Raw genomic sequence first — 19903 nt, 5'->3', positions numbered from 1 at the left:
TTAAGCATGATTTGTGACCTAATATATTATTTTGCAACAGTAAACAGTGTATCAAGGCCACAGAGATCTCGGCCTCGAGTTTCTGTTGCCCCCTTTTTCACACTGTTTATCTAAGATTATTTAACACTACTTCATTTGATACTGATCACTAGCACAAACATGGACAAACGTCAAAGTCTAAATTAATTAGAGTAAAAGTAAGTATTTTAGTACTTACAAAAGCAAAAAAAAAAAAAAGGAATAATCTTTTCTCATTTTTTAACTGATTGGTCAAATACATTTGTTAATACCATTTGATACAAAATCTGTGATTTCATTTTCACTTTAGTATTTCAATTTAAAAAAAAAAGTCTGGGCTTAGAATGGGTTACATCTGATGTTGCTAACATTTCTTGGAAATGGAAAACTGTGATAACAGCTGCTATCTTGGCTCATTTTCAATTTTTTTTTAATACTGCAGCAATTTACAAGTGGTTAAAACTATCTCCAGTAGGCTTGCATCATGATGACAAACATTGTAAGCCAGTCAAACGTTTCCTTTCCAATCAGAGCACTTCCTCCACTTACTGAACTGTTGACTACGTGAATAGTATTTATAGCAACAACACTAACTTAAAAAAATGCTAATTTATGAAATAAGCTAAAATCTAGATGCATACAGAAGATAGCAAGAGAGTGAGTGTATATTTTACATTAAAGCAAGATACCTCTGATGAGAAATAAGACAATCTTGAGAGCATTTTATTTAGACATTAAACAGTTAACTTATACCCAAAGCATATAGTTTTTATTTCCTTACAAAACCCGTGATAAGCAGAAATGTTTCTGTATTAGTATTTGTTTTAAACTCTAAGCATACAAGCTTTCTGCATTCTTCCGCAAGCCTTGCAGTACTGTAGTAATGTGATTAACACTCAGGGCTAGTGATGAAAAACAGAGTGAAGAGCCAAGCTAACCAAGACACAAGGAACTCTAAACATGGACAAGGTCAACAAAGAAGGCTGTGCATATCCAAAGACTTTGCCTCCCAAAGTCTTTTAGTGCTTTCAGCACTAAAGTTTCAACTCAGAGTAGATTTTTTTTAATTTTTCAGCTAAAGTTGCGCCTCATTTTTGGTGTATGATAAAGCTTCCAAAAACACTGTAGACATGCAAGTTAGAATCTGGTAATATGCCAAAACCTTATTTTTGTTTTGTGTTAAAACAGAAAATAGTTTCCCTCATGAAACTTAAACCTGTCTATCTTCATCAAGTATGTATTAAAATGTAAGGACTTTCCTTAAGGACTTTTGTTAAATTTTAACTATTTAATTTTTTTTTGGGGGGGGAGGGGGGCACTTAAGGACTAGTATTGAGGCACTTCTATTCACTGAAATGGCTGGTGAAAAGCTGTGCCAGCTCAAGGATCTCTGCACCATTTCTGGATCTGGGATTAGTCTGTGCAGAATGAATTCAGGTATTTGACCTTGAGCAACCTGATCTCACTTTGAAACTGGAGCTGGCTTTAGGCAGGGGTTTGGACCAGGTGACTCCAGAGTTTTCTTTCAACCCAGATTGTACTATGAACTCTGCTTTCTGATGTTCTACCTCTGGGACTAGCCTGTGCAAGGCTGGTTGAAGTGTCTGTGTGCACATGATCTACACATGCTCAAAAAAAGAGAAAGAAAAAAAAAAACCTCTAAAAACTGTTATTTCTGCTGCTCTGAGTCTTCAGGAGTGGAACACAGGGTTTTCTGTCCTGGCTAGTAATGACTAAATATCATAATTTTCTGGTGGCTCTTCTTTACCTGAGTAAACTGAATACATTTCTTAGCAGGCAGGAGGGTTTTGGAGTCTCATCCTGGCACTTTTCCCAAACTTTCAGTCGAATGGTCCAGGAGAGCAGACTCGTCCTGCCCAGCGTGGACAATCTCAGGGGCGAATTCTGCGCCCTGGGGAGAGGCCGCCGTCCCCGCACAGCACCGACTCCACGGGAGCCTCCGCTTCCCGCTCCAGCCAGGAAGCCAGGTGCCTTACAGCAAAATAATCATCTTCACAACAGATCTTTGGAAAACGTGCTGTGCTCTGAGCCTCAGATGTGAGCAGTGATACACACGCACCATGATCAGGATACCTGATACCGGTTTTGGTTTATTCCTTGTGTCCTTATTCCTCTGATGTTTTTCTCCAAAAAGGGATAAAGTGCTGAACATTGCCCCCAAATATTTTAATGTTAGTTTGTATTCCTTTAGTGTATATTGATCTGTGATTGACTCTTCTGTAAAAATATGATTCTTTATTCAGTAATACCTGATATTTCACAATACCATCACTGTTTTTTGCGTATTTTTTTTTTGAAGTAACAATCTTGTTCAGTTAAGTGGTTAGTGTGTGGCATTACTACAATCATTTTAATTGCTCAGAAAGCTTGTTGTTTTGCTAGGAAGAACTGAATTAGCACCTTAGATAGTTTTATTGTAGTTATAGGTTAGCATAAATAGCATTTTCATTATTTACACTAAAGAGTTAAAAAAAAAAAAAAAACATGATTTGTGATTGACCTTTTGCACACCTTTTAGGAAGTCACGTTACCTTCTAGGGTCTCTCTTTCTCGGGATTCAGAGAGAAGCATGAAGTTTGTCTTTCAAAATGAAGTTTTAAGAATTTATGTATAAAAAAATCATTACACAGGAGCTCTTTATTATTAACTAGTAGAGGTTTCTAAATTTTCTGTTCAGGCAGCAAGCTGAAATACAGTTCCTATGCACTCCGAAGTTCATCAGAGAGAGAGGAATGCCCTTTGAGTTACAATCATTACTATTTATCATTACATTTCATTACTAAAAACTTTGCTTAAGCTGCAGGCTTGGGCCTGGCCTCACAGTCTCTTCAGAAATCTCTTAAGTATTACTGTTTTCTCCAAGACGGAGCATTCCTGAGATATTTAACATATGCTGAAGTTCTGATGTTCCTCCAATAATAGGTGCCCGTTGACTCCAGTTTTAATTTTTGTTTTCCATGAAATAGAGCCTTCAAAACAGCCACCATGAAAAGCAGGCTTTAGTATCTGTGATTTGCAGAGAGATACTTTGACATATTTGAGAGATTAAAAACTCTCTGTTTAAAACCCGGTGCTCCTTGAAGTGAAATCTGATAAGCTGGAAGAATGTCTAGGATGCTTCGGGATGCTAACAAACATTCAGAGATAAGAATAGATCTGACTGATCTTTAAGGTTTGGTTTACATTTCTCCTCCCACCCAGGACTTAAAAAACTGCCCTATCCATCAAGCTCTTAACACTTGGAGAGAATTCTGGCTTGTCCTTCTCTCATGAACTACAGTTTTTAATGTGTAATGCTACCGCACTGAAATTGTAAAAGGAAATGGTATACAAAGAAAACACTCGAATTGCCTTAACGCCCCAAATCATGAGTAGAATCAGCGTGCCTAGACTCAGACATAAGCCATGCTTGAGAGCAAGGTGCAATTCCTCCCTCCGTGCCCTGCCCAAAGCGGGGTCCCGCCACGTCTCGACAGAGCAGGGCCTCCTGCTTCACTCTTAGGGATCGCCAAAACCTTGGCTGCGGAATTTAGGAGACTGGGAACCAACTTCTTGACACAGAAAGGGAAAATGAGACATTTTCTTGTCTCTAATCTTTAAATGTCTTGGCACTGCATCAGTTCATTTCTTCTAAACACAATAATAACATTTGCTCTGAAAAGAGTTCTTGATGGATGCTGAATTTGCCAGACGTTTCACTCCGAGATGAGGATATGACAAATGTGCTTCCTTGCATTTTTATGTTGATATATTCTCCCTCACAAAGGACAACTTCATAAAGTGCTTGAATCAGATCCACATTCACACTTTACATATGCAGCATTTTTGTGGCTGACAAAGTTGGCTCCTCATGCAAACTAACTTGGAAATAAAGTCAAATCAAAGAAGGGCATGCTGAGACCGCTATACTTCGGGATATATTTTCTTCCAACTAATCATCATTATTATGACTAGATATTTACCCTTAGGTGTGCTGAGCAGATCCATCTGACTCATCCATTTAGTGCTGACATTCAGTACTAGGCTGGATGTTGTCCTGCTGGGTTAATCATTATCTTTCCTGTCTGAAAGATTTGGTAATTCCTACGACCACATAGGACAGCTATTTTGGGACTTACCGGGTGACTTCAGAGCTGACATAACCTTTCTGGTATTGTCCATTGTAACCTGTGTCATGACATTAGCGTGAGTTACGGCTGCTTTGAGGATACAAACCTTCACATAGCACAGATGGTCTGTGGGAAAAAGCCCGCAATGAGGACCTGTGCATTGCACATTCAACCCTTCTTTGCAAATTATTTCCCCTATCATTGCCTCATTTTCTTAGGTACCTTTTAATCGGGTGTCTAAGGTATCATTTATTGGAGAGACTATGCATTATAATAAAGACTGTAGTATGGGAGGCTGGAAAATACACTCTGCCACCAATAGTATCATTGTGTCCTGTTGGCCTTCTGCAGGCAGGCTTAGTTCTCCATTATGCAATGTATCACCATTACTTCCTTACAGTCAAATTTTTAACCACTTCTTTGAAAGAATGATGAAAGCCGTGTAAGCTCATTAACAGAGCATGTGTGTAGGCTTAAAATTACCGATAATAGCAAATGGTTGGAAAGTCAGTAATTCCTTTACATATTTGCCAAGACCTAGGTCAAGGTTCAGGGTTTCCTTTGCTAAACTAGTGAAATTAGAAATACCCTCAGGTGTTTTGGGGAGTGCTGGCAGTTCACATGCAACACAGTTATCTCAGGTGTTTTCTGCAAGAGAAAATCATGCTTAGGCAATACTCCACTCAATTCTAATGTGCTTTTCCTCCCGCATAATGTATTTTGTGTAAACTAATCGCATTTTATTTAATAGCTTTCAGTGTTTTCTACAGGCTGCCATAATCCATTTTATCAAACATTACAGTCATTTCAATTGTAGTAAATTTTGATATCATAACCTTGATTCTCATGTCAGTGAAATAAATAGTTAATATACAGGAAAGTGTTTGTGTGTTTAAGAGTAATCATCATAAAAATGAAATGCCTTTCTACTGAGAAGCTTTGCTCTTATACTTTCTTATCTGTATTTGTGTAAACATTTTACAAAAGGAAAAGAGACAAATGTTTATAGTGATTCTGAAAAACTGAGATATACATAATTAACTTGGTGTATGAGCAGCTATTTCCGAGTAAGAAAAGCCTCAAAAGGATGATTTTTACCGCAGAGTTTATAAACTCTTCCTTCAAGAGCATTGCTCCTCATTTTTTACTGGTAAAGAGGGTTTGGATCCAGGAAAGGATGTAAGGGCTATAGAGATTTTAGATCTGCACCCCTTGGGTATAATGAATTGAAACAAAATGGAATGTATTTTCTGCCATTAAATCACTTGGCATTATTTTAGGAGGTCATTTCTTACTAGTATTTTTGTTGTCACACTTATTTACACTAGGATTTTTTTTTTAATTATGCCATGTGTACATGAATATATTTGACCCCTTCTGGTCCATGTTAGAGAAAGCCGTAAGCTGTAAATATTACTGCATCTAAGAGCTGGAATAGTTTGTCCTTTTGACACCGACTTAATTATACATTTTCAGAGAGCAGAAATTGAATAGGTGCCATGTAGAACAGCAAAAGTCTCCTTTAGGTCAAATGACATCGCTACTACCAAAACCAGCACAAGCATGTGAATATGATGTTTAACATGGAACAATCCCAAAACAATATGTACTGCAGATTTAAAATCATAACAGGTGACTGGCTTAAGTCACATTTTGTAGATAAGCATTTATGCATCTGGCAGTAGAATTTTGTCCTAAATAAGCAATGTTATGAAATGAAGTAGTAATGATCTTGAGAGATTAACCATCTAAGAGAGAGTCCATCTATATATTATAGTAAAATGTGTTTTCTATATTTTTATTTGGATTTTCACTTAGATATTAAACTAAGCAGGACATAAATATATTTTAAAAGAATGTCCAATGTGAGCAGCAGCCTTGAAGTGATATTGAAAAGATCCTGTTTCGAAATACAGCTGTTTTGTATAATAGAGCAAAATTTCCAAAAGAGACACAGGGACTGGTCAGCAATTCAAATTCCCTGTACCATTATTTCAAAACATTTAAGAACAAACGTTAATGTAACTTTTGTTTTTTGTTTTCCGAACAGTTAATTCAGGCGATGGGATAGACTACAGTCAGCAGAAGCGTGAAAATATTGGAGATCTGATTCAAGAGACACTGGAAGCCTTCGAGCGCTACGGTGGAGAGACTGCTTATATAAACATTAAATACATGATCCCTACTTATCAGTCGTGCATATTAAACTAAGTTGTGTCAAAAGGGATGATTCCGTTTGTGCTCTGAAAAAACTATATCTAACTCTGTGTGGCATCTTGTTAGTCATGCTTTTTCTCTCTACAGCTGCTAAAATAGTGGCTTCTGGGGCTTTAGACTGTTAGCACTATTGTGAACAAGTCTTTCCAATACATAAATAGTGCCTGTTCCTTTGATTACAATGGTGTACTGTGCTTGTTTGTTCCACAAAAGAATTGCTTCTTTGTAACAGAACTGACTGGAGCAGGAATCAGAGTTAAACCTTCAGTTGTATGGACAATAAAACTATAATTTTCATACGCAATTCAGCAATTGCTGTTCTGTGTCCGCTTGCCCTGAGGGTGATGTCAGAGGCTGTAACAAGAAGAGTTTATGCTGACTGCTTAATAGGTGTTTGTCATGGAAGAGAAACACCAGTTCAGCAATGCCTCCCTAGCAGCTGTGCAAAATAATGTGCCTGACACACAATAACACTGTTCAATGTATATACCTGTTACAGTGGGAAATTCTATACAGCCCAGTAGAAAGCTCTGTCACAAAATTATTATTTCTCTTACATTCATGATCTAGGCTTACAGGTGCTTACCTTTCTATGAAACCTGGGTTCCTATTTGTTCCGATCAGGCACAGGTATAGTTTCAAAGGAAACAAAACAAAAATAAAAAGCAAAACCTGAATATATTTGATGGAATATGCAGAGTACATATCACTCCCTAATGGCACTGCTTATCATGCTAAACACAATATATAAATACATAGGCATTTAGAAGGCACTGGGTGGCAATGCTAAAGTCCTTATTGTTAGAAGATACCCTTAGAGTTAGTTTCTCCCTGCCTACCCATAACAGGGGATTGATATAGCCGTGCATCTAAGGAGGCTATCAGGATTGGCTTCAGTCCTCTAAAATACACCTTTGAATAATAAAACAAGTCTTGTAATTGTCAAGGACAACCATTTGAAAAATGGAGTAAGCTCAAAAGCAAATCAGGAGATACAAGCTTTTTTAAAAAAAAAAAGATTTAAAAATATGCAGACTTTGGACTCATTTTGTTTTATTCTGGGTGCTGGGAGCTCTTAAAATACGCAGAAGTTGCGCTTGCAACTGTTTCCCTGTTAGAACTCTTTTGTGTTAGGAGCACAAGACTTTTTCCAAATGCTGGTCCATGTTCACGCACTGCAAGGAGTGCCCGTGTGGGAGACGTGGCCCTTATCCTGCTTTGCTCTCTTGGTGAATAAAGCAATGGTGGGGTGCACCTACCTGCCTGGAAAAACTTTGAGCCAAGTATGTCATTAAGCTGACATTTGCTTTGCCTTATCCTATTCTATGAGCTCTCCAGCCTGAAGATTATTTATTTATTTGTTTGTTTTTATTTTTATTTTCTTCTCTTTCCTGGAACTGAAGAAAAACATAGGAGGAAGATTTGTTTTCTTCCTACCTCCTTGAGGAACTGCTATATCATGGGGTGCCCCTGGCCAGGAGAGCTCACCAATCCCTGTTTAGGCATGACTGCTGCTCTTATGTCTTTTTACCAGGCTCTGGAGAGCTTTTCTGCTGTTGTTTTTTCTGATTTCTCTTTTGCACATTGCCAAGGCTTCTCTCAAGGCCCTAGAGTATAGGCAGTGTCTATCCTGTGACTGACACATGCCTGTGATGGATGAGCACATCAAATACACTGCCTCACTTTTAGGCTATCTGTAAATCTTCCACCTCCCAAGCAGAAAGGAATGCCAAGCCTGTCTGTAGGCATATTTCTTGGGAAATGCTAGAGCTTTGTCTTCGAAACTTGCAGCACAGAGTCTAGCAGGATGTCACAGCAGGGCTACAGCCACATTTGCTCTTCCAAAATGCCTGTCAAACTCTTTCTAATCTCTTTTTAAATAGAGCATTTATAAATCACAGATCTAGGAGCTACCCCAAGGAATGGTCCTAGCTCAGAAATGTCTGTGCAAGCAGGGCCAGCAAAGATAGTAAACATAAGAACTAGAGAGGCTCCAACTCCCTCTCTCTGAGGAGGGTCTCTTCCAGCCCTGGCACTTGGCTGACAGTTGCTCTCTCTGTTCCACCTCAGAAGAACCCTCTCTTTGTGTCCTGCACCAATGAGCCATATTCTTTTAATGGCACCTATGGATTATTCTTTTGAAATTGCAGGTTTCCACATGAAGCAGAAACTGTGCTGCATGACTACTGCTTGGAAGGAGCTGAGCTATTCCACTCTGAAACAAATCACATAATGAACAAATAATAATAATTTCAGGCCACCTTTCACTTCTTGGCTATTCATATTCTTGTCCTTTAAGAAAATGCTCAGTACCGCTCAGACGCCTGAGGCCAAGCAGCTCCTCAATAGCTGGCTGCAGTTCCACCACACAAGGGACAGCAACGCTCTCCCGTCCTGAGACCTCCCCGTCCCTCTGGCCTCCTGCATCCCACCAGCGCTGCTGAGGGTGCGATTACATTGCAGGCTCCTCCCTGACTTTCTGAGCCTGTTCCCTGACCCTCTCTTTTTGCATCCCTTCCCCCTTTTGCTCAACCAGGACAAAAATAGTGACTGACAAATAGATGCTAGATGTCATGGAAAATGAGTATGCGGCGCAGCTCAAGCCCCACCTAGACCCCATCCTCTCAGCACCACTCCATTTTTATGGAGATTCCTATATAGGTATCACTTCAACAAGGGTTGATCTTATTGCAAACCATAAGGGTAGAAGTTATCTCCATTCATATTAGGAAAAATGTGTTTTACAGCTAAGTTCTTTTACTTGCATGTTCAAGTAGCCTGCATCATACTATTTCTATGACAGGACCATTGCTTTAAAAATGAATGTTTCCCCAAAACACTTTTTATCCTGGAAGCTGGATTAATAGAAAGAAACACAGTTTGGCAATTTAGGAACACCAAAAATAAAGCCATTTTAGGCTATCGTTTCGCTAAGTCTAACTGTAGGCCTGCCAAGCCTGAGAGTGTCCCTTTAAGCAGGATCAGCAGCATATTTATAGGCAATTACAGCATTGCTCGGAGCACTTTGTAAAGCACAAGACCAAGGACCCAGGTGCTTAAAGCATATGAGTTATATTATGTCATTCAATACACTGCCTAGCTATTTTGCCATGATCAAAAATGGAATTATAGTTTCAAAATAGCAACTGTCTCTCTTCTCGCTCTCATGTAATTGTGGTCACTGATATTACAGGTGGCCGATCAACAGTTTGTAATCGTAATCAATTAAAAGGCCTTCTGGCTCAGATTTTTCAAATAGTATAAATTAAGCATAGCTCCATTAAAAGCAGCTTGGTTGTGTAGAGCTGAAGTGGGCTCTTCCTAAGTATGAAGTTTTTGCCTTCTGCTGCTTTCCAGATCTCCAGGCACCACAAGGTAAGTAACATCAGTAATGGACCCTGTGGGTGTTGAAGTAAAGTGTTGGTTTTCTGAAACAAATGTTTGGGATGTGTCAAGGTTATTTTGATGAACATAAATTGGTCCTTGTTTAATTACAGCATAAAAACCACATGTTAATATAAAACAAAAAAACTGTGACCTTCTGTGTCTTGTATGATCCTCAAATTGAGGGGGGAAAAAGAACCTTTATTTTTTTAATGACTTCTCTGCGAAGTGGAGTAAGAGAATTTTTTTTTTACAGGTATTACATTTTGGGAAGTCCTCTGATGTTATTGAGGCTGCTGATGGATATAGTAGTCACTCAGCAAAATGCAAGATCCACCTGCACAAAACTGCTGGCGCGACGGGAGGAGGCTCCGTTCCCCGTGACAGAGGAGGCTCCGTTCCCGCCAGCACAGGCCGCTCTCGGCACGGACGCGGCCTGGCAGAGCCCTGGGCCGTCGCTGCCAGGCTCGGCCGTGGGGAGCTGGAGCCAGGCTGCTCGCTGGTAACTTTCCAGTGCTTCAAAGAGATGGAGCTGACAAAAGGAGCCTGAAAAGGGCCTCCCAGGAGTAAAATACAAAAGGACTATGGGAAGCGTTAAGCGGGAGGGAAGGTAATCGACCTGGCTGGAGAGGGGGCAGGGGTATCTGTGGGTGCGGGGGGCAGAGCTGCAGTCAAGCAGCGCAGAACAGGCTAAGCCAGACACTGTGCATCTTCCTAATCCCGTCTGGAGGCCCTCAGAAAAGCCTTCCGTCGTGTGAGGGGCTCTGCAGGCACTGGGGCATTTTTCCACTGATCTGTAACATCCTGTGTTTTCTCCTTTAAAAGAAAGCAGCGATGTTTGCAGGAACTCTGCACAAAGCCTCGCAACGGCTTGGAGTTGCTCTGTGCCTCCTGGAGACCGGCAGAGGAAGGCTGCTGCCCTGGCAGGACAAGACGTTCCCTGTGCCGGCCCCGTAATCCTTCCGGCACACGAGGGGAGGGAAGGCGAGTGCGGGGGCATATCTTAGCCCTGCTCACTCTCGCCTAGCAAGCCTAGCGGGGACGTCTGCGGGACTCCCTGCTGGGAGCTTGGCCCTGTGTAGGGCCTTCAGCAAGGCCCTACTACACTGTGGCTCCCAGCAGCGCTCAGTGCGGCCTCTGAGCCATGGGGTGAGTGCCCCAAGTCTGGGGACAGTCTGCAGCCTCGGAGAGGAAAACGAGTCCCTTAAAGGCTGGTATTTGCCACATAGCCCCACAGATCCCTATTTATTTATTCATTACAAACACCCAGGGACGTATCTGTATGATAACAGTGCACGCAGGAAGCGCCACGTGGGGCCAGCATGGCCAGTGTTGGGATCGTGGCACTCCCAGCTCGCACTTCCCCATGAGAAGCAGAAGTGTCTGATCGTGCTGGGCCCAGGCTGTGGCACTCGCCAGCCTAGGGTGCCTTCAGTTTCTCTTCCTCACATAGAAAGTGAGGGGAAAGCAGAGGGCACTGCTCAGATTTTGCTTTATCTTGCTACCAGAGTGCTTCAGAGGGGTGGAAAGCCTCTAGTTACAGGGGAACTGGCAGGTTCATGGCAAGGAAGTGCCCAGTGCTTGGGGGGCCCAGGGAAATGGGAGCTAATCCTGCTGCTTTGTCAGTGCTGGAAGAAAAGTGAAATCCCAGCTGCCTTTCTATATCTTAGTGAAGGGTGGTTAAATACGCTGAGATAAAAAGGGCTGCAGCACCTAATCCTATCTCAAGCAATATAATGACAATGACCTTTAGTTTAAGGCATAGCAAAGGCAAACCAAACTTCCTGTGCTGATCTGCATCAGCGTAGTGCCTTTTAAAAAAAAAAATAAACAAACTCAGCGGCTGTAGGAAGGCTGAGATGACAGGAAGGGTGATGGCTGTGAGCCTGCTGGCCGCCTCGACCCGCTCCATTCCCTGCCACAGTGGGAGCGTGTCTGCCCTGGGCTCATCCCTGCTGCGCTTCCGCTTCTGTGTTGTATGGCATGTGAATTACCCAAATTGGCACCACCATCATTAAGGTGAATGCAGGAAAACATGCTGGAGTTCTTAGTAGCATACAGCATAGTGTATGCAGCTGTTACAGCTACAAGCATCCACAAAATCTTCTGATCCTTGCATGGGATCACACGACTGTCCCATAAAATACTGCTCTTTGATAAAGTGTTCAAAGCAGTGGTGTGGACAGACACCTCAACCAGGAAGAAGCTCTAGGAGGTCTCTCAATCACAGACAGAGCCTGTCTGGAAAGTGTGAACTCAGCAAATGCCGTGGCCAGTTTGCAACTGGTCTTTCTAGTTCTCTCTCAACCTTCAATTTCTTTTTTTCTGCGTGCAATCTCTAAGCTTTTTCCTAAGGAGTAATTATCAAAGAGCAGCTCAGCTTCCCTTATTCTGTCTCTAGAAGCAGGGAAAGAGATCCTCACATCTCACTGTCTCTCTCTTATGCATTAGTCCCATTACTTCATTTCTGAGTGTTCACACTTCCCGCTTCTTCCAGTTCCCAGCAATGTTGCACCAAGCCAAAGGGAGAAGCTCTGAGAGCTAAGCATGTAGAAGGCAGATGATAAAAAGGCCATAAGGGATCAGCTATTCCAGCAAAGGCTTTTCCTTTGCAGTTTACATTTTGGAAAATGCAAGTTTTGGGGAACTTGCATCTTTCCCATCCCAAAATTGTTCCCTTGGCAGTAAGTAGTGGAGGCAAAGCATTTCTGTAAGCAGATCTCCTCCCATCTCCTGTGTAATGCAGCAGTATATGGGGAGAAAAATATCTGTTCTGTTGAAACCTGGAGGCTGGAATGAAAGTAAATGGTGGGAAGCTCTTCATAGGTTCATGAGATACAAGAGGCTGCATTTCCCAGGCCTTTTGAGGTCTGTCTGGCCATGCATCTCAAACCCCTGCTTTGCAGGGCTGCCATTTGTCCCCTCCCCAAACATTCAGCTATTTCCAGCACTGACATCCATAGCTTTCTATGGCAGAGCTCACAAAAGCCTAACGAACTCCATGAAGAGAAGTCCCTGTTGACGTTTGCCCCTGCTCCTCCCCTTGTGCTCTGGAGCCAAATACACGAGTATTGATTATGGTCATCACAGGCTGGTACTTGGGCTGGGGTGATGCTTGCAGGGCCTCTATCCACAGCCGTGCCAGCCACCCAGTCATGTTCACTGGCCTTGTACCCAAATGAAGGTTTCTTGTGTTACTCTAATGCCATATATTCCGTGTGTTCATGCCCTGCCTTTCCCATTTCCCGAGAGGCAGCTTGTAGAGTTGGGAGTTTTAAGCCCCCATTACGACCTTGTGCCCAGATCTATCTACAATCACATGTGCTGGGGCATGCAGAGCTGCAGCTAGACCTTGGCAAGTGCTGCAGAGCACAGCCTGCTTTCTTGGGGCTTGCAGAGTGTGTTTATTTGCCCATTTCTCCACAGGGGTCAGATGCAGCCGCTCCTGGAGCTGTTCCCGGCGGCTGCTTCGCGCCCCGTCCCACGACTGCTCGAAGGCGGCGCAGGGTGAGAGCCGGTGCACGAGGCCTCCCCTGCGCCCATGGCATGTGTCATGCTCGGCCCCGTGCGTCACATCCCCGCGGCAGCCTGTACCCTGCGTCACCTCCGCATCACCTCCGCGTCCCCCGTGGGAGCCCGGCAGTCCCTGACGGCCCAGGAGGCCCGGGCACGGACGGAGGGACCTCAACGCACTCGTGTCACCACCGCTAGGGCCAGTCATGCCCTGCGTTTCCTCTCCTCTGTGGAAAGTGTCTAAAACTCCTGCTGAGCGGAGAGAGAGAGGAAAAAAAAAAAAGAATAATCCCTAGCAGAAATAATGCTTTAAATCAATTACTGTAAGACCAAGGATAAAACCCAGCTCTCCCTCAAAATACTCCCTGGGAGGAGGGGAGTACTCGGAGGCCTGGCTGTTAATGCTACATTTCATGGTGTGCGTTTTATTCCTCAGCTATTCACTTGAAGAACTTTATGCTTGCAACTTTTTTATTAATACTGAATCATTTATGTCTGTTACAAAGGAAGAAATTGCTACTGCACTGCCTCAAGAATCAAAGTAAAGGGAACATCTGCTCTAAACTTCCTGCATCCAATTATTGCTTGCTATGCATTATTACTTACTGGAGTAATGCGACTAAATTAAAGCTCTTTTTCTCGTGGCTGTTTTTATACATTTCTTTGGCATAGAATGTGTGGCTTGCTTAAAACTCAACCTACAGCTAAAACTATGTCCATATGCAGCTGAGCCCACACGTATTTTGATGCAATTAAAGGGCACAATAGGAGCTTTCTAAAAGATTGCCTGTAAAAGGCCTTTTGTTCCCTCCCCCATAGGGGCTGGGTGTGCAAGCATGTAAAAATGCAACATTAAGGAAAAAACCTCCATGAAGAATTCTGTAGACACAGGGCGATGTTTTCTGTAGCCCAGCAGTTGTCTATTCAAAAGTGGGGAAATAAGCTGTACTGTGAGGGTTATTACGGTCTTGCTAGGAATCTCCCACGTTACATTAGAAGAATCCTTGAGATGGAGGAGGGAAAACCCACCAGAAACATTCCAGGGCTGCGAAACCGTAAACAGCCAAAACTAGCAGCAGAGCCGCTCTGCTTGGAGAGAGACAGCGGCAGCAACAGCAAATCAAGCTGCTTGTGCACCAGATAGAGACAGTTAGTGGTTATTTTTATTTTGCCTCCTTTTTAAAGTGCACTCGCTATTACCAACTGGCTTAATTGATTGAAAAATATCTGGAAAATAAAGCTCTTGAACTTGCATGCCTGAAACATAACAGCATCACGTGTATAGCAAAGGCCACATATCTCACAAAATACCACAACATTTCACAAAGGAGGTTTAAGAGCTCCAATTGAATAAAGCTTTCTCTGTGAAATATCTTTATGGATCTACAAAGCAGTTAAACCCTCCTTGGGAAAAAAATGTGTGCATCTCTTACAGTACTGCAGCGACAGGGTAACTACCACTGAGGCATCATTAATAAGGTTTTTCCCTTATCAGTAGAAGGGAAAAATAAATCCTCATTGCAGAAAAGAAATCTAAAGTACTAAATTTTGACTATTTGCTTTTGAATCCTATGTGTATAAAAAGTCCTGTTTCACAGTGTCCTGCCTTTAAGGGATGGATCCTGCCACTTGAAGGAAATGAAGACTAACAGGACATAAATAAACCATGTAGGGCTATTTCCTATCAATATTTTTGCTGCTGATATAGTATGGCATTGGGTTTCATGGTCTGTGTGATAGCAGCTTTTAATTATAAGACAAGTTGGGTACCATGTGCAGAAGGAAACTGAGGTAATTGCAGTCTCTGTAATTTTCCTTCGTGTATACTTTTAAGATTGTTTTTTTTTTCCAGTAAAGAAAGAAAAATGCTGTTCCTCTGTTTTCAGTGCTTTTTTTAAGCTTTTACTCCCTGAGCATTTTTCAGCTCCCCAGAAGGTATTTGCATTGCCCCTGTTCACCAGTTTCCCTTTGTACCGGCAAACATTTCCAACTTTCTATTAGCAGCGTGTAGTGTTGTGCTGTCTTTATATGTTTCACATATCCTTATTATTACATTTGGGGAATGTGAATGGATGGTGTCTTGAGTATATGTTTTGTTTCCCCACTGCTTTCAGTCATCGCTGTTTCCTATAATCTGATCAACAGAAGGCACTTGTACAAACAGTAGTTTTTAATTTCCAGTTTTCAGTTTCAGTTTCTCATGAAAATTTAAATGCTGCTTTTGAATTATACTCATCAGTTTCATTTGTTTTGCCTGAGATGCATCTCATATCCTTCATCTTCTTCCCTCCTGGTGGAGACGTTTGCCCACCCTCGCAGAGGGGCTGCAGAGGCCTGGGAGACCTCCTTGCAAGAGTGGGGTAAAGGGAGCCATGGGGCTACAGGAGGTGGGAACATTGCTGGAAACTGGGGTGACAAAAATAAAAGGGTTTCCTGCCAAAGAGCAAGAACCTCCAGAGCCTCCTAAATCCAGCAATGCCATAGGACCGCCCCCCAGGCTCTTGGTCCCTGGGGAGACCGGGGATTGGATTCTCAAAGGTGGGACCTAGAGACCAAAGCACATGTTGGCCATGTGTTGAGTAAGTCCAAAGAGCAAATGTAGCCAAGGGCCATGTGGTTGGTGCCAACTCGGCTATTGTGGCCAGAGAGCTGATACTGGCAAGCCCTTGCCCTGCGAGCGCGTGGCAGTGGCCATCCACACCTGCACCCAGGACCAACAAACACATCCTCTGCTGGCCAGGGCTACCAGGAGGAAAGTTGTCTTGGCTGGCACAGCTGTGGCTCATGGCGCGGGGGAGTAACCATCATGGAGAAAGGCACGAGCCAGGTGGCATCGGCTGCTCTTGGCGCTCGGGAAGAACAGGCTTCAGAGCAACAGTGTGAACGTGAGGATATTTGTTCAAGGGAGATGTCCCCACTGCTTCCCTTGATTAACCTTGCTGCAGGCAAGTACAGGAGCTACGTATACGCTATAAATACCAAGAGAAAGCCCTGTGACCTCTCACTTCCAGCCGTCTGCAAAGGCTGGTTTCTCATTCGCTCCTGGGCAAAGGTGAGGGAGCATCGCCCAGAGCATGGGGCAGGCTGGAGAGCCACTGTCCTGCGAGGGCAGTCCTGCAGATCTGCTGCAGTCCGCAGCGCACCAGCACTGAGGGAACCGTCGCCGCTTCTGCCTGAGGCTCAGCAAGCTGAAGTCACCGCAGAAGAGTGTAGGAGCGCAGAGGCCAAGGCCCAGCCCCTCGCACTAGCGACTGCTGGTGCTCTGGTGGTGTCGGGCCTCGTCGCCAGCGCGGCCTCCGTGAGCCAAAATGAGGAAGCAATGCCGTGTGATTGCCTTGGTTTCGGTTCAGCACGCACCAACCCAGCAGTAGTTGCAGGCAGCAAATTTTGCAGCTAAATATTGCTTGTCGTATCCTTGTGATTGGTCTTAATGAAGTCAAAGGGACTATTCATATGCAAAAGGAGAGCAGGAACTGGCCCATTGACCTTGTCTTGAAACTTGTGTTGTTTCCATATAATTGGCTGCATGTTTTTCCTCAGTAATTTGTTTCTACCTTTAGCAGCACTTTAGGAGAGCTATATTTGCATTTTAACCATATCTTTATCTTAATGCTATAAGGTCATTTCATTTCAGCTTCTCTGCCTCAGTTTGTTTTTTGTTCTTTTAATCTGTTCTACTCATTATCTCTTAACCTGTGTTTGTATTTCTAAATGGTTTTCTAATGAAAATTTTAGGAGGCCAGAGAGTTCTGTCTCTTATGTCATTCTGTGATTTGATATAAAAGTAGCACACACCTTGCTTTAAAGAATGATCAAGGTTAAAATCAGTGACATGATGTGCTTAGAAACTGGTACAAAGCTGTTGTTATCAGACAGTAGTGAGAACCATGAAATTTACTGTGAAATACATTTTTTTTAACTGTGAACTTAACACTCTTTCACTTATTTCAGCAGCTGCCCAATGGAAGTGCAACAAATCCAACACCACAGAAGTGCATACGAAGCAACACTGCAGTGTTTGTGACTGCCTGGCTTTCCGGCTGCACGTGGCACCCAGCTTGCCCGTGGAGTGAGCTGTGTGGCCCTGCTCCCGGCCACCGTGAGCGGTGTCCTACCACATCTGCGCCTGGGTGGCCACCAGGGCTGGAGGATGATAATATAAGCACAAAATATAGGAGGGTGGCTGTTGCCCAAAGCTGAAAGTTCAACCTCTGTGGAAAGGAGGAGAGCCTCTAAGACCCAATTAAAACAACAGAAATGAGAAAATGAATGGTAGGTCACCTAGAACTGATCCAATAAATTGCCTGTAAAGAGGTGCCTGTGGTACCGGGGATGTCACTGGCTGCCTCAGCCGGGGAAGGATTTGGTCATCATGTGCAGCCATAAAAATAAGTGAGAACCACCTCAAAAGTCCCTTTTTACAGCCACTTCCCACTCCTTCCAGATTGGTACAACTACTTCTGCGAAAATGCCCCAGTCAAAGATGCAATTTTCCTCATGCAGCACTAGTTAGAAACTGGCCCAGTCAAAGCCTAACTGCTGGCTGAACAGGCAGCAGCTGTGCTTGGAGGAGCCACCTCTCTTAAATAAGATTAATAGGTCAAAACCCAAATCTTAAATCCCCGCTGGAAATCCTAAGGAGACCACTTCCACTGATAAGCCGTGAGCAGTGTCAGTCCCCACGTGCACTCTGCATGATCCCAGGCTGACTCGGCCTGTGGCCCCAGCTCAGCCTGTGGGCCCCAAGTTTGGCTGGGGTACCTCTGTGCTGGTAGCTGGTTAGCTGACCAGCATCAGAGCAGAGTCCCATGCTGGGATGTATCGCGTAAGCGTTAGCACCTCAGTGTAGTTTTGGCCAAAGCTCGGCCCACGCTAGCCATGGCGTGAGACACGCGCGCCTAGGCCAGCTGGGCCTCGCTCCCTGCAGGGTGCTGCTGTGTCACCTGGTGATCGGATAGGTGTCAGAGAGAGAGCTCACCAAGAAGGAAACGTTTGCGGTACACTGTTTACTCCCCTCTGATCATAACACATCAAAGCGAAGTGTGGATTTCTGGCTGCTTCTTGTTGGGGACTGTGGTCTGCAGTGCAAGTGTTTCTCCTCACAGACTTATCTACTTTGCCCAGGAGGATGAAACTTACCTTTTCCCCAGCAAAACACGCCTTTATGGGGAAATGCAGAGTCCTGCTGCCTATACTGAGTCATGGTCCTATCCTGCTTTCTCCACTGCCCGGATTTATACCCGAGGAAGGAAGAAGAGCATCAGCCTTCTAGATCAGTCCTGTCTACATATAATTTTTGATCGTGTTTTTTTCTTGAGCTGAATGATTTGCTGGTGCTGGTGCTAGAGTCAATAACTAAAGCAACCTTTTGGACAGCAGAAAAGAACAAGTGCTGCTGTGGAAGCAGATATGCGTGCTAGGAGAAACAATTCCTAAGAAACAAATCCTATCCTATGATGCCCTGTTTAGGCTCTGGGGGGAATGTTTATGGGCATCTCTATGTTGCTGGAAGAGAAATATATATTTGCTGTTTCAGTGGAATGAATCTGAGCTGATCTGCAGCAAGGCCCGAATAAAATTATTTCTCAGGGAAATGTCCTCCTGCCAGGTCACAGAGAGGCAGTAGAAATGAAAAGAGGGTGGCTTAGATCTGGTCACCTCGTCCTGGGGTGTCTCTTCCTCTTCTCTGTGAGGCGTTTAGCTCAGCATGCTAAGGCATGTTCAGGAACACAGTTGAGCAGGGACAAACCACATGAACAACAGGAAAAACGGGGGTGAGCTCCTCTGCAATGAAGGTTTGCAGGGAAGACCGGAGGAGGCAGTATGGGAGCATGTGAGGAAGCTCTGAGCACCAAAGGCTGGAAGGATTGAGATGTTTTACTCATTAAGAGGAAGGTGAAAAACAATGGGAAAAGGAGGAAGTGTTTTGTGAGAAAGGAAAAGAAACCAGTAGCATAGGGTAGGCGAAAGGCAGCAAGGCAGAGGTCAAGGCAAGGATGACTGATGGTGGGGAAAAAGGATGAAAATGTGACTTAACAAGAGAGGGAAGAAAGATACTTGTGCCTGTGGTCAGTGGGCAGAGATGACTGGCCAGGAAGCAAAATTCTTTATTTTCGTGTGCTTTCTCTGTTCTTACAGTAGTATGGAGCTGCTAGATTTCTTGTTGAAGAATTATCCTTGGAGCCACCTGCCCCTGCTCCTGTAGGAGGTAACAATCCTCAGCTCACACTGAAAGATCAGGGTGCTGGAAAGTGTTAAGTGCATAAAATTGTGATACAAGACAGATGCTTACCCCCTGCAAAGGAAAAAGAGAAACTTGCTTAAATATTTAATCATATTTTGTTTTGCAATAGCTTAATGGTGTTAAAACATGTAATACATGCTCACAAAAAAAGTCAGCATTTTAGATCTATAAATTATTCTGGTTCATTTTTCCTTTTTCCCCTTTAGATAAAAGTAACCATTTGACAACAGGCTCTCTCAAACAATTCAGCCCACGCTAGTTTCATTATAAGCTAACATATTCTCTCACACGTCTGAACCAAGCCACCAAAAAAGTAATAAGTGATCATTCATAGACGCAGACCGGTGGCTAATAGCATCCTCACTTACCTTCCAAACACTGAGCACAGTGAAAATAA

The 19903-nt window shown here is 43.4% G+C and overlaps 1 protein-coding gene across 2 annotated transcripts in view; it reads left to right on the top strand.

Moving 5' to 3' along the window:
• PACRG (parkin coregulated) overlaps nt 1-6669 on the top strand; it is a 210091-nt gene extending 203422 nt beyond the window's left edge. For both annotated transcript variants that reach the window (XM_088532993.1, XM_088532992.1), the window contains one exon: nt 6199-6669. In XM_088532993.1, the coding sequence (XP_088389119.1) occupies nt 6199-6359 (161 nt within the window). In that variant the 3' untranslated portion in view covers nt 6360-6669. The remainder of the gene's footprint in view (nt 1-6198) is intronic.
• The last annotated feature ends 13234 nt before the right edge of the window (nt 6670-19903 follow it).

Source organism: Tinamus guttatus, unplaced genomic scaffold (genome assembly GCF_059628265.1).
Source record: "Tinamus guttatus ecotype Peru unplaced genomic scaffold, ASM5962826v1 Tinamus_guttatus_pri_ptg000473l, whole genome shotgun sequence".
Lineage (NCBI taxonomy): Eukaryota > Metazoa > Chordata > Aves > Tinamiformes > Tinamidae > Tinamus > Tinamus guttatus.
Note: the sequence above shows the minus strand (reverse complement) of the source record. Positions and strands in the feature narration are given on the sequence as shown.